General features: G+C 46.0%; 1 protein-coding gene across 3 annotated transcripts in view; it reads right to left on the bottom strand.

The window, feature by feature from the left end:
• SPEN (spen family transcriptional repressor) overlaps positions 1-12,253 on the bottom strand; it is a 67,106-nt gene that overhangs the window by 40,651 nt on the left and 14,202 nt on the right. For all 3 annotated transcript variants that reach the window (XM_080631328.1, XM_080631329.1, XM_080631330.1), the window contains exons 2-3: positions 7,100-7,420; positions 3,303-3,779 (exon numbers count right to left, since the gene is read on the bottom strand). In XM_080631328.1, coding sequence (XP_080487454.1) covers positions 3,303-3,779; positions 7,100-7,420 — 798 coding nt within the window. The remainder of the gene's footprint in view (positions 1-3,302; positions 3,780-7,099; positions 7,421-12,253) is intronic.

Raw genomic sequence — 12,253 nt, 5'->3', positions numbered from 1 at the left:
TCACCCGGTGTTTAGGAGCGACACGTCCCGCTGGTCGGGGCCGGGGGCGGCACAGCAGCAAAGAGTTAGAAATAATCAGTAGCACATGGAACAGCACGAAACGTGTTGAACCGCCTGACTTTACAGAACGCAGGAAAAAAAGTGTGGAAATTATTTTCAGCACATTGGAACACCTCGAGCAGCAGCCTAGAAAAGATCATTTTCTACCCAAAAAAACAGAAAAAGGGGGGATTTTTCCCAGGAGGTGGGGCAGGACACAAGCAAAATGTGCTTTGCTTCCAATGGGATCCCTCAGCTCCCATCCGTACTCTGCTTCTTCCATGACACAACACAGACAACATGTTTGCTAACGGATCATTTGCGGTGCACGTTCACATTGGGGAAGTGGAGAAATGAAAGCTGGTGGTGGCAGAAGATTCCAACACCATTTTGAAGTTTTTTAAACTTCCAAGATGCTAAAAACCCCCAACGACCCTCTTCCACAATGAATGTGGAATACGAGGAATCTCGCGTTAAGACGACTCCAAATCACAAACTATTCCGGGTGCGGAAGCGGCTCCTGCTCAAGCATCCACAGCCACCAGCAACTGCTGAGGCCTCAGGACACTGAACAGAGCCCGGCTGCAGAGAACGGGTTATTTTTACCATGATCTTTTTGGTCTTATCTTCTGCATCACCCCTGTGCAGCTCTCATTACACACCCCTGCAAAGGCCTCCAAATACACATTTAAAGCTTAGCCCAACACAACAAACCTTTACAAAATAAAGGGGTTTTCATCTTTCTTTTCTTTAAACAACCTGCAGAGCACCTTTCCTCATGTTACTGTCCAGGAAAATCATCTCCATTTAACATAAATCATATTTACATCATGCAGCTCTCTGAAAAGCACATGGAATAAAGGCCCAACTTCTCCTTTGCCACCTTTCTGCTGGTTTTCACAGTGCCTGAAGGATGGTGCCACACACAATAACACTCCCAAGCATCTTAACACCGAGTTCCCCATTGTCCCCAAACAGGGACCCACCTCTAAGTGAGCAAAACGTGTTTTGCCTCTTCCAGCCTGCCGGTGGAGGGCCAGGACAAGACCTGAGTGACAAATATAAAGACCTCAATAATTTCATAGCATCACAATATCAGCCATTTCCACTTAGAATAAAGCCATAAGAGGATCTCCAGGTTGCTAAAATCCCTGAGAAATACTATGTGATTTGCAAGAAGTAATTCTTCCTCAGACAACAACAAACCACTCTCAGTTATTCCAGGTAAATCCCACTCCAGGAATGAAAAATAAGGGGATTTGGTAAAGAAATCCAGGGATGACACAGACAGAATTTACTACCCAGGCTATAGAAATGGGACTCAGTTTCTGCCTGCTCTTGGGTACATGATCCCTAAGCGCATCTTGCACAGTGAGAAGGGGTCAAGGTGGCTTTTGCTCCCCTGGGGTCTGAGGCTGAATTCAAAGTGTGTTAAAAATTAAACAGAAAAGTCCACTTGTGCTTTAAGGCCAGTTGGGGTTTTGCTTTACAAAATAAAGCTATAAATATTTTTTCATCTCTAACTCATTGCTTAGAAACATGTAAATCTGCTTTCTGAGCCTTCAGAATTCAATACACCAGAATCCACCACTTGCTCTACTGAATTTCTGCATTAATAAGGAAAAAAGTATGTTTATTTCCCTTTCCTCCCAGAGCATTATCTAGTTTTCCATTACTACAACCAGAAATTGCCAAGATGGAATGCTGAAGCACACAGCAGACGCTGCTTTTCTTCTGATTAATCCTAAGCCCTTGTTCCAGTGGGATCATGTTCAGTCCTCTCAAATTCAAACCATGATTTCATCCCATCTCGACCTCCCAACAATGACATTTCATAAATATGACAAGTTTCTTGGACTCCCTTCTACCCATTCTGCAATGCACAAAGGAGCACCAGAGGAGAGAGGTTTTATTTCTCCCTGCTTGGGATTTTTTTTAACCTTAAATGTAACCAGACCTCCTTTTGATTCATCTTCTCCGGGGTTTTTTTTATTACAGACCAATGCAAGTCTCACCAGCCTTTTTTAAGCTGTAATAGGTGTGAAAGATCTTTGACAAGGGGTTGTCCTCCTCCAAGTGCTGAGGTCTCATTCAGAGAGAGGTGTTAGAAATAAGCAGAGCAGCCCAAAGCCCTCTCAGTCATTCTAGAGGAGCCTCTCTCCTCACCTGCTCTCCAGCCAAGCCAGGACCTGGATTTCTAAATCCAGGAGGAGAAAACAGGAATTAAAAGGAGTAAATAAATCTTCACACGGCTCTCAACTTCCTCGTCCTTCCTTCTGTCTGCCCTCCCCAGCACCAGCCCATCCAACCCTTCCCAACACTTCAGCATCGAGCACGTCAGGAGTTTATAAAACAAGTTCGAGAGTTACCCGTGGCAGAATTCCATTTGCAGCGATAATCAAACCCCAACTGTTAATTACACTGATAATCACTGAATTAGTGCTTTCAGCTTTGGAAAACAATTGGCACACAAAGGACACGCTGGACACGCTTCCAACTCTGCAAACCCCTCAAAGCTCTTCACCCAACATTTCCCGGGTGCAATGGCACCTTCTTGCTTTCCACTTTTAGGGTGAATTTATTCTTAAAAAGCTAAATATCCATGAGGCATTCCAACACGTCCTTTCAAATTATTACCAGAATTCCAATGATTAGCTCCAGCGCTTTTTTCTTCCCCTGGACTAGTTTATAAAGCCCCAGCAAAGCAGAACCAAGGCCGTGGGTGTATCAGTAGGAAATGCACACTTGGATTTATGATTTCTTTCTAATTCTTCCAAGTCTGCAGTTTTTGCTGCGAGGCAACAGGGGAAAAATGGAACAGATCAACCTTGGAAATGTTGGCGGCGACAGGAACGAGAGGAAACTGAACGCCACCATCCATCATTTCCCAAAGTCTTTTACAGCACGTCCTGTAAAATGCAGTTGACCTTAAAACTTGCTCATTCCTTCACTTGGCAAACAAAAGAGCTCCCCGCTCCTCACACAGACAGGCAGCATCCGTGCACCCCACGCTGCCCAGCCAGTGCCTGATGGATGCTGCACAGATCCACCATGGAAAATAATTAACCACGGCAACACCATTCTCCTCGGATCCGTTTCGTGCCAACTCAGCCCTTCTGCCTTTCACACCACTTTACTTCTACACCAGTAACGCTTTGCCACCAAACACCTTCTGTTTCCACAGCCCTGGCTCACAGCTCCTCACTGCGCCTCGGAAACGACCCGCAACACCCAGGGAACGGTCGCTTTGGGTCAGGACCTACCTGTCGCTGCTGGTACTGCTGCTGCTGCTGATGGAGTCGCTGCTGGAAGACCTGCTCCGGGAGCCGCTGCCGCTGGGGGAGCGGGTGGGTCTGGCTGCCTGGCTGGCCAGGCGCTGCGGGGACTGTGTCCTGGACTGCGATGAGTGCGGCGACCGGCTCCTGCTGTGCTGGTAATTCCTCTCTGGCCTTCTGCCTCGTACCTCCCGTGTAATATCATCCCTGTAGATATCCCTGTGTACCACACTGGGCAATGTAAACTGCTCCCGGGCCCTAGGTTCGTAACGGGGGTCGTGAGCATCAAAACGGTTTGGACTTCGACTCCGAGAAGTATAATAGAGCCCGTGTTGTGAAGTCCGCTCTCGAGGATCTCTATAGTAATCCTGATCGTAATGTCTCGTCCGATCAAATCCTCCCGTCCCCCGCTCATGGTGTCCATAGGCACTATGTTCATAAGCACGCTCCCTGTTATCTGAAGCCCTGCATTTAGGAAGGGGGGAAAAATATTCCATCAGAAAGCGGCAAGCACAACTCCAAACAAATCATGCAAACATTCACGTCAGCACTGGACTTATTTTTGCGGCTGCTTCTCCACTAAACAGCAATAACCTATCAAGCAAACGCTGACAAACTTAAAAACATCTTACTTGGCTTCAAAGTTATATTCATATACAATCAAGCTGAGCAATCATCTTGTTTTAATCACCGTATCGGGCTTTCATGACCAGCATCTTGCCTGCACAGGGAAAAAATATCACTTGTTTCAGTGCAGAATCCTCATTTAAGTTGTGGGTTCTTTTCTTTTAAAGTCAATAAAAAGGAAAAACTTCACGTTTGTGGGCATCAAAATTAACAATTTCTTTCTTTTCCCTCCATTTTTGCTTAAGAGCTTCAAAAAAATCTCTGGAATTTGCTCATTAATGGAGCTCTTCTTATTATCCTTCTGCAAAAATGGCATGGCAAGGTGGGCAGTAGCCATGAAAGCCTCCGTGCAAAGCATGACCCAAAGGTAAGAAGCTGCTTTCAAAAGGGGTAGCACAACCCAGAGAGAAGACCCAGTAAATTAGGGGGTTTCTTGTTGCTGTTCTAAAGCAGTTCATCCTCTCAGAGGGAATTTTGCTGTTCTCAGGCTGCTACACTCCATTCTCATCAGCTAAAGGAACATCTTGATCCCTAACATCAGGATACTTCAATTCTAGGATGCAGGCCTCCAGAAGATACTAAAACCCTGCGTAAAGAGTGGGAATTACATTTCTCAGCAGGTACTTTTGTTTGTTGACTCTGCTGCTGTTACTGCCATCACACAATTTACACCCTCTCAAGCTGCTCTCAAGGAGCTACAGTCCATTTTGTTTTGGTATTTCAAACATTTTGCACATCAATCGAGAAAGGCTCCGTGTTCTGAGAAAGTTCTTGTGATCTCTCAAATAAAGAGACAGTAAAACTGACAGGTAAAAGTTAAAAGAGCATCACAAATAGTTTAGTCGTCTAATTTAGACAAGCACCGGGACGGTACGTCTCAGTTACAGCCACAGAATGAAAGAATCGAGAACGATCACGTCCAGGGTTTAAAAAATACTTGTAAAATTCTAAGTGGGCAAAGTTAATTTAAGAATTTAATTATCCACCACATGAAGGACATTTCAACCTTTTTATTATTCAGCCTTCTCTGATTCTTCCTTCAGAATCAATTATTAGTCACTTCAATCCCCTGAATCCTAATAACCCACTTCTGCCTCGTGCTTCCTCCTCCTCTCCTGCATCACAGCTCTGTCTTCTATTTAAAATGGCAGCAACAGTGCAGGTAGCTTTCATGAACTGAAAATGGGATTTGAATCTTTTCCCATTAGCACCTCAGGAAGGTCCCTCCATTCCTCCTCCAATGAATCACTAGATCCTTAATGCTCTAAATATATTCACCCTCTGTTGTTAAGTTATATCTCATTTTTAAGCTTTCGACAGAGCTAGTTCGTATTTTGCCTGCATTTTTCCTCTCAAATTATATAAGCAGCTACCCAGCCAGTGCAACACAACATTATTATCTTATATACATCCACTCAAAATTCATTGTTGCCTTTCTATTTGCATTATGTCTTGCTCGCAACAATGGCATTTTGGATTTCAGGATCTGCCACAGAAACATGTCTCTTTCCCCCCCTTTTGAAGGACCAAGATCAACAATTTTATATCAACCATTGCATTTAGCATCCTACAGTGTTAATCAGTGAAAGCTGCTTTAATGAGGTAAGAGAAAAAGCAGTATTTTCTAGAGGGTTACTGCTATACAGCTGACATAAAAGAACACAAAATCCTTATCCATGAGAAGGACACAGAAGACAGACAGAGGAGCTAGCAGAGCTGGAAATCTAACAGCTACAGCGCTTCTGGATTTATCTATTAGTACTAAGTACTACTGGAGTTAGTGGAAAGAGAGGGTTTGACTTGGGTTAGGAGAGGGGCTAAGATACACAGGGCAGGACATACCAACCTTTTCCAAGTGTGGAAACACGACCTATATTCCCAATTAAATCTAGGGAGAGAATTGTGAACATAACTTCCCCAATTTTGGCCCCTCTTACAGGGGTAATCCACCTTCTTAATGGGCAAGGGTGTCAAATGATATTTTAGATGAACCAACAAGAAAAAAATTTTAAAAAATCTTAGTGACAAGACAAAAAAAAGAAAAAAAAAAAGAAAAAAAAAGAAAATTCCACTGGAAGGAAGCAGTCCCAGACTGAAACCGTAACTCTGAAACCCCCAGACTTCTTTCTTGAGACAGTAGGCACTTAAATAGATCCATTACTTTCATTTCCAGCCCTACGTCTGAATCAAGCAGCTGGTAGAAGATCACCCAATGCTGCAGGGCTCTCATCGCTGCTGGCCAGCAGGCATCCTCTGTAACCTTTGTAACCATCCAGCCCAGTCATTTTGCACTGGTGTATCCACAAACTGGTATTAGCACCATGTCCTTAAAGCTAAAGTATGTTTAATATGCTTTTTAAGAGACTAGATAGTAATCCACTCCCCATGGCTACTGGCGTCTTGACTGTATACCATCCAATAAATTCAAGGCAGTAGTTCTTATCCCAGCATTAAAAAAAAAAGCTATAATTTCCAAAATTTAGTAATGTCCATCATCTTTTTGCCAATACCATCAGAAAGAATAATCCCAATAACTTGGAAATGATGTAGATCCAAAATGGAACCATCACAAGCCGCCTTCGGTCTTCTCCATCCAAGCATTATCTCCATGGCTAAAGTGTTGTCTGTAGAATCCAAGGGGCTGTATCATTAGAGTCTACTAGGAATTTTGTGGTGACAATCCAATTAACATACCCACTGCGTATAGTGAGAGCTGAGAACTAGGCATCGAGCTTTCACACAATTTTAGGTTCTAGTATTCCGAAGATACTCCACAGAGAACTTCACCACATGTTGTAGAGTAAGATAGCTCCATCTGGCAGCAGGAATACATCCGAGCAAGGCCTTAATATTATCCAAGAAATGGAATCATTACTTCTAGAAAAGAGTAACTCCAATATCGATGCTGGCCAAAGGAAATCTTCCATCTTAAAACCACCTTATTTCAAGTGTAGATATCCAACCAGCTGCGGAAAACATCCTCTATGGATCCACAAGGTACCAGCCACTGGGATAGACATCACTTCCGTTTCCAACCCAAAATAGGAAACATAGATAATTCCCAAAATTTTAAATCCATCTGGGGGCCCTAGATACGAGTTTGTGTTTCTCACCATATCAAATACAAAATACCTGCCTAGAGAAACCTTGGAACTTACCCATCAAGTCTCCGCTCATAACGTCCTTCCCGTGCATGAAGCGATGGGGGGGGGCCGTAAGTGGGCCCCCCACCACCTCCTCTGAACCCAGAAACCTCTCTACTACGAGATGCTATGGAAACTGTATCATCCAATCCCCGAGCAGCACTGGGAATGGTTCCTGGTTCATTATAATCCGTCCGGAGGTCTCTATCTCCCATTTTGTTGACAGAGTTGTGTGCCTTCTGCGCACTTTTGATGTCCACAAAATCCACAAACGCTGCCACTCCGCCTTCCGACCCCCTCTTAGGGAGGATTTTGACACTTTCAACACGTCCATATCTGGAAGAAAAGCAAAGCAGAGCAGGAATATTAGTGCTGGTGGAAACAGCCCGCGATTAATAACACTGCCTCCTGTAAAATCAACATCCATTTCCAACCGTTTGCCCTTCCCACGCGGCAGGAAAATCAATCGCGAAGCGCAGCGGAGATTGGCAGAGGTGTATTCAGAAGGGGAAAAAGCCATTTGTGGAGGGGAAAAAGCCATTTTAACTTTCCATTACTGCATTTCAACCTCCTCCCTTTCGGTTGCTTACCGCAAGCTCACCCTTTTTATAACACCAGAGCTGGAGGAACAGAAAGTGTCAGCAATTAGAGCAGCCCTTCTCACTTCTGATCTGACGAGCAAGACACAATTAAAACAAAACTGTGTCACTATCAGTTAAAAATATAATGACATCCTGATGATTTTCTTCAGAAAATGACCTTGACACAGCAATTCCACTACTCCCATCTATATTTAATCCATTCAGCACTGAAACAAGAGTCTTTATGCTACTTCTTGTTTCTGATCTCGAACCCATTTAGCTACAAGGCACCCCTGGGCCAGGCTGCACTTGGGGTTGAAGCTTAGACCCCCCCCACAAGGACCAGGAAGCACAACAGGGACACTGAGGAACGCTGATGGGAATGTGACACCACCCTGCTGAATGTATGTCAAGTTACTGCAACTCAGGTGCAAACAGATGAGTAAATGTCTACGTAAACCAAACAATAAACCCAAACTCGCCTGTGCACACAAGAAAAACCAACGTAAAGATGTTGTTACACAACTCATGTCAACTCACAGCACAAAGGATAAAACTGGAAGTATGAATGCAGCCACAGCCAAGAGCTGCAGGTCACGTTTTGGTTGCTCATTTCACCTACATTTTGAGCAAAGCAGGTTAAATGCCTTTAATTAATAAATCCATGAGAGAAAGAGGCCAAAAGCGTATTTTTGAGCGCACTGACAAACTGACACACAAATATAGAACCGATCAAGGAATATCTGTGAACACTACGAAGAATTCCTCATACCTCCCTGTTCACAGAGGCAGAACGATGCTGAACAGCCGTAAGCAGATCTTAGACAAGAAAAGGTGATTTGAGCTGTACACGGAGGGAGAAGCTCCCTCAGCCGCCTTTCTGTGGAGCACACATGGCTTTCCACACACCTTTACATCTCCCCCATTGTTGTGGGATGACTAATCCCTGAATAGGATTTGAGAGCCTGCCTGCCTGACTGCTGCCTTCCCCTTCCAACCTGACCCACTAGACTCTGTATCTAATCTGCTTTGGATTTACACCTCATCTTTCTCTGGGTTGTACTCCACCAAACACAGCGCACTATCTGTTAAGGAACATGTGCACAAACAAGAGCATCTTTGATGTCGAAAGTGCCAAATTAGGCACAAAAAGGTAAGGCTGCCTCGAAGCTGTCCAGAGCAGAGCTTGCTGCCTTTGTCCTCATGGGTACAGCACAGTGTTGGTAACTCTCAGCAGTCTGTGATGCCAAACTGATGCACTGGTTAGTTTTCACTCCAATTAAAAGCTGCAATGAGCAAGTAATAGCAAATGGGACTGCAAGGAAGATACTTCTCAGTCTACATTCTTCTGAAGCTGGATATGGTTATATCTTGCCTTGAAGGCAAGATTAGAAAGACCAGAAAAGTAGAGGATATGGTCATTAAAATCTGTGCAAGGGAAAAAGGGACGTGGCAAGTGTAAAGAGAGAAGGAACAGGCCAGGAAGAAGGGGGAAGGAAAACAGTAAAGGGGTTATTTGAAAATAAGCACTTATAAATGGCAAGAAATATGAAAAATAATCAAGTATCTTCATTAGCATCCCCCTCTAATGCGTGTTACAGCACTAATTCTCCACATATAGCAAAGGGAAGATGTCAGAGCAGAGAGTGCTCCAACTCTTGACATCCACTGACGTTTCTCCTAAGCAGTGCAGGTACAGAGCGACTGGTTACAACATGTACCTTCCTCCTGCTCCTTGTTTACATGGTCTGTTTCTGGCAACACCAGCCCATACTTGGTGCATGACAAGGGAGGAATCAGCATTTTTGCATCACTCCAAAAACCCAAAATCCCATTTGACCTTCCTCCTGCTGACTTCCTACGCAGTACTGCCGGCCAGCTCCATCAGACATGGGCTCAGAACGCGTTCTCTTCTCACTCACTGTCCTGGCAGTGCTTTCACTTCCCTGTTCTGAAACCCTACCATGTACGGGTTGTTGTTAACACCTACACAGACAGACCTCAATTATCTTTCCTTTTGCTGCACAAGATCCAGAATGCGTTCAAATGTTCAAACATTTGAGCTAATGCTGCTCAGAGAGCACAGAAGATGCAGAACATCCATGTAAGGTGCATGCCATGAACCAACAAATTCACCCAACACACACGCAGTTCTTTTGGATGGGGCTCAATTTGTATATTGGGAAAAGTACATTTTGGTTGCCACTCATGTAAAAATTTATTCTAATAAAATATTATTTTACTGCTTTTTCCCTAAATAAGGAATGGGTGGGGGAGGCTCCTCCTGCATCCCACTGCAGTCCTAAGTCACCCCACTCATTGTAACCCACCCATTACCCATCCACGCAGACACTGCCATGTTTCCTGTCCTGCACCGCACCCTTGATGAGCCCCAAGGCTGATCTGTGACAATCACCTTTGCTGAAAGGAGAAAGGGAGCAGGAGGGGGGGGATGAAAGAAACCCGGGCGGCAGCAGCAGCGCACCCTGCACGCTCAAGGACAGCTGCTGCAGAGGAAGGGTTGCATCCTCCTTGCCCCAGCGTGGTCCTGTGATTACAGACATCCGCGGTCCCCCACCGCGAGCATTAATCCGTCTGGTGTTCCGGCCTGTCCCCACCCATTGGCGTCTCTCCGAGCTGCTCCCGTCTTGGCAGATGCTGCCGGGAGGAGGGCTGACTGCATCGAGAGGAGAGGAGGGGGGATCTGCAGTGCTGCATCACCACACGGGTTTACTGCAGCAGAATAATACATTACGAGAGGTAAAAAAACACAGCCCATGATTCTGTCTGGAATCCATTCTGCGGATCCAAGTAAAGATGGAGGCGAACACGCTCCGAGGAGCAACCTTTGTCCGGATGCCGGGGGCTGGGAAGAGGGGACAAAAGACCAGGGCAGGCATCGCTGCGACCTTTGGTAACGCTCGCAGAGCAGCTCCTCTGCCCCTCACCTCCTATCTCTATACCTGTGCGTCAGCCCTTTCCAAGAAGGCTGCGTGTTGCAATCGCTGGCAGACAACAAAGAGGCGCCTTCGCTTGGCTCCGAACCTGCAGCCCTAAGGAAAACAAGGCTTTCAGTGCCTCTTCCCTCATGCTGGTTAATCATTTGCTCCATTCCATAAGGATTTTCGGCGGGGGTTTACAGTCCAACCCAAGCAGAGGAGACGAGGATGTGAAGGAGCCATTGGTGTCGCTGAGCCCCTCCACCAGCACCCAGCTGTAAACACAGAGCCAGCGGCCCTTTGAGAGCAGGAAAGTTGCTGGATAATCACTGCTCCGCCAAAGCCACGCTAATCCCGCTTTCAGACAAAGAGAAGGAATTCAGAACTAAAGTATGATCAGTTTATTCACCGCAGATCAAAGCACCTCTGTATTCAAGCAGCTGAAACGTCTCTGCGCTCTTGGCATGGCTTCTTGGCATGTTTCTCTCACTCTCCAGCCCTTCCTCCTGCTCCGCAGCTCTTCCTCCCCCTCCCCAGCTCTTCCTCCCCCTCCCCAGCTCTTCCTCCCATTGGGAAGCACAACCTCTGCCAATGCCAGGCCAGGCTGGTTCCTCCTCCCCAGGGGCAATGTGTGGCCCAGACACAGCCACAGACCCCTCACCCTACACCCTCAACGCTCAGCACCCTCCTGGCCTTCTCATTTCTAACCAACCGTTTCATCCCAGGTCCCTGCTCCAAACATCGACTTTTCTACACAGTCTCTGCTATTCCCAAGGGAAAGCATTTTCTAAACAAAGGATGGACTACGAGAAAGCCGACAGCTTTCAAACAAAATTTAACTGCAGTATAAGGATAAGGATCTTTATGAGCTGGTATCTGTATGACAGGAAAAAGTAGGCTGAAATCAGGGGAGATTTTGGGGTTTAACTCCAACCAAATCCCAGTCTAACTCATGTTACCTCCCTGTTTCTCACACTGAGCTCCTCTGATGACCTTTTTACCCAACCATTTTCACCCCACAGAATTCTGCAGGTTGGCTACAGCTCAGTGCAAAAGACTTCGCTGAATTTCCATTGAGAAGCCAGCACAACACTGTGCTCCAGAGACACTGCAAGATCAAAAACAACACAGGAGGGGTTTGTGCTTCTTCCTGCACCACCCATTAAGAGCATGATCAGACAAGATGTCCTCATACAGCCCGACATCGGCATACATTGGGTTCAGTTGGACACCTTTAGCCATGCGAGCAGCAGGACAGCTTCTCCTTGCCACGCTCCAGCTCCTTCCTCCTGCAGTGCGATACGAGCCAGGCAAGCCCTGGCCTGTGCTACTCAGTGCAGCGCTCGCACAGCTTGAAGCTGCTCTGGGCCAATCCCATTCCTCTCCCTTTGTTGTGATTTCGTAACTACATAATGTGACCTGAAATAATACTTCTCCAGATGTCTGCGCCTCGCTCCTCCTTCCTAACCCTGATTCAGTCCAAACGCCCCATGCTCGGGGCTCCTCTAGTCCTGCGTTTCTCCGTGTGGTTCTGCTCCAGACACAGGGAAGGACAAGACGGGCAAACACTGAAGCTGCCGTGAAGCAGTTGCCATCACCAGCACCACGGGGCTTTGCCACCAGGCTGCTGAAGTCTGTTCAACTCCATG

The sequence above is a fragment of the Psittacula echo genome (assembly GCF_963264785.1).
Source record: "Psittacula echo genome assembly, chromosome: 17".
NCBI lineage: Eukaryota > Metazoa > Chordata > Aves > Psittaciformes > Psittacidae > Psittacula > Psittacula echo.
This window is presented reverse-complemented; position numbering and strand designations above follow the sequence as displayed.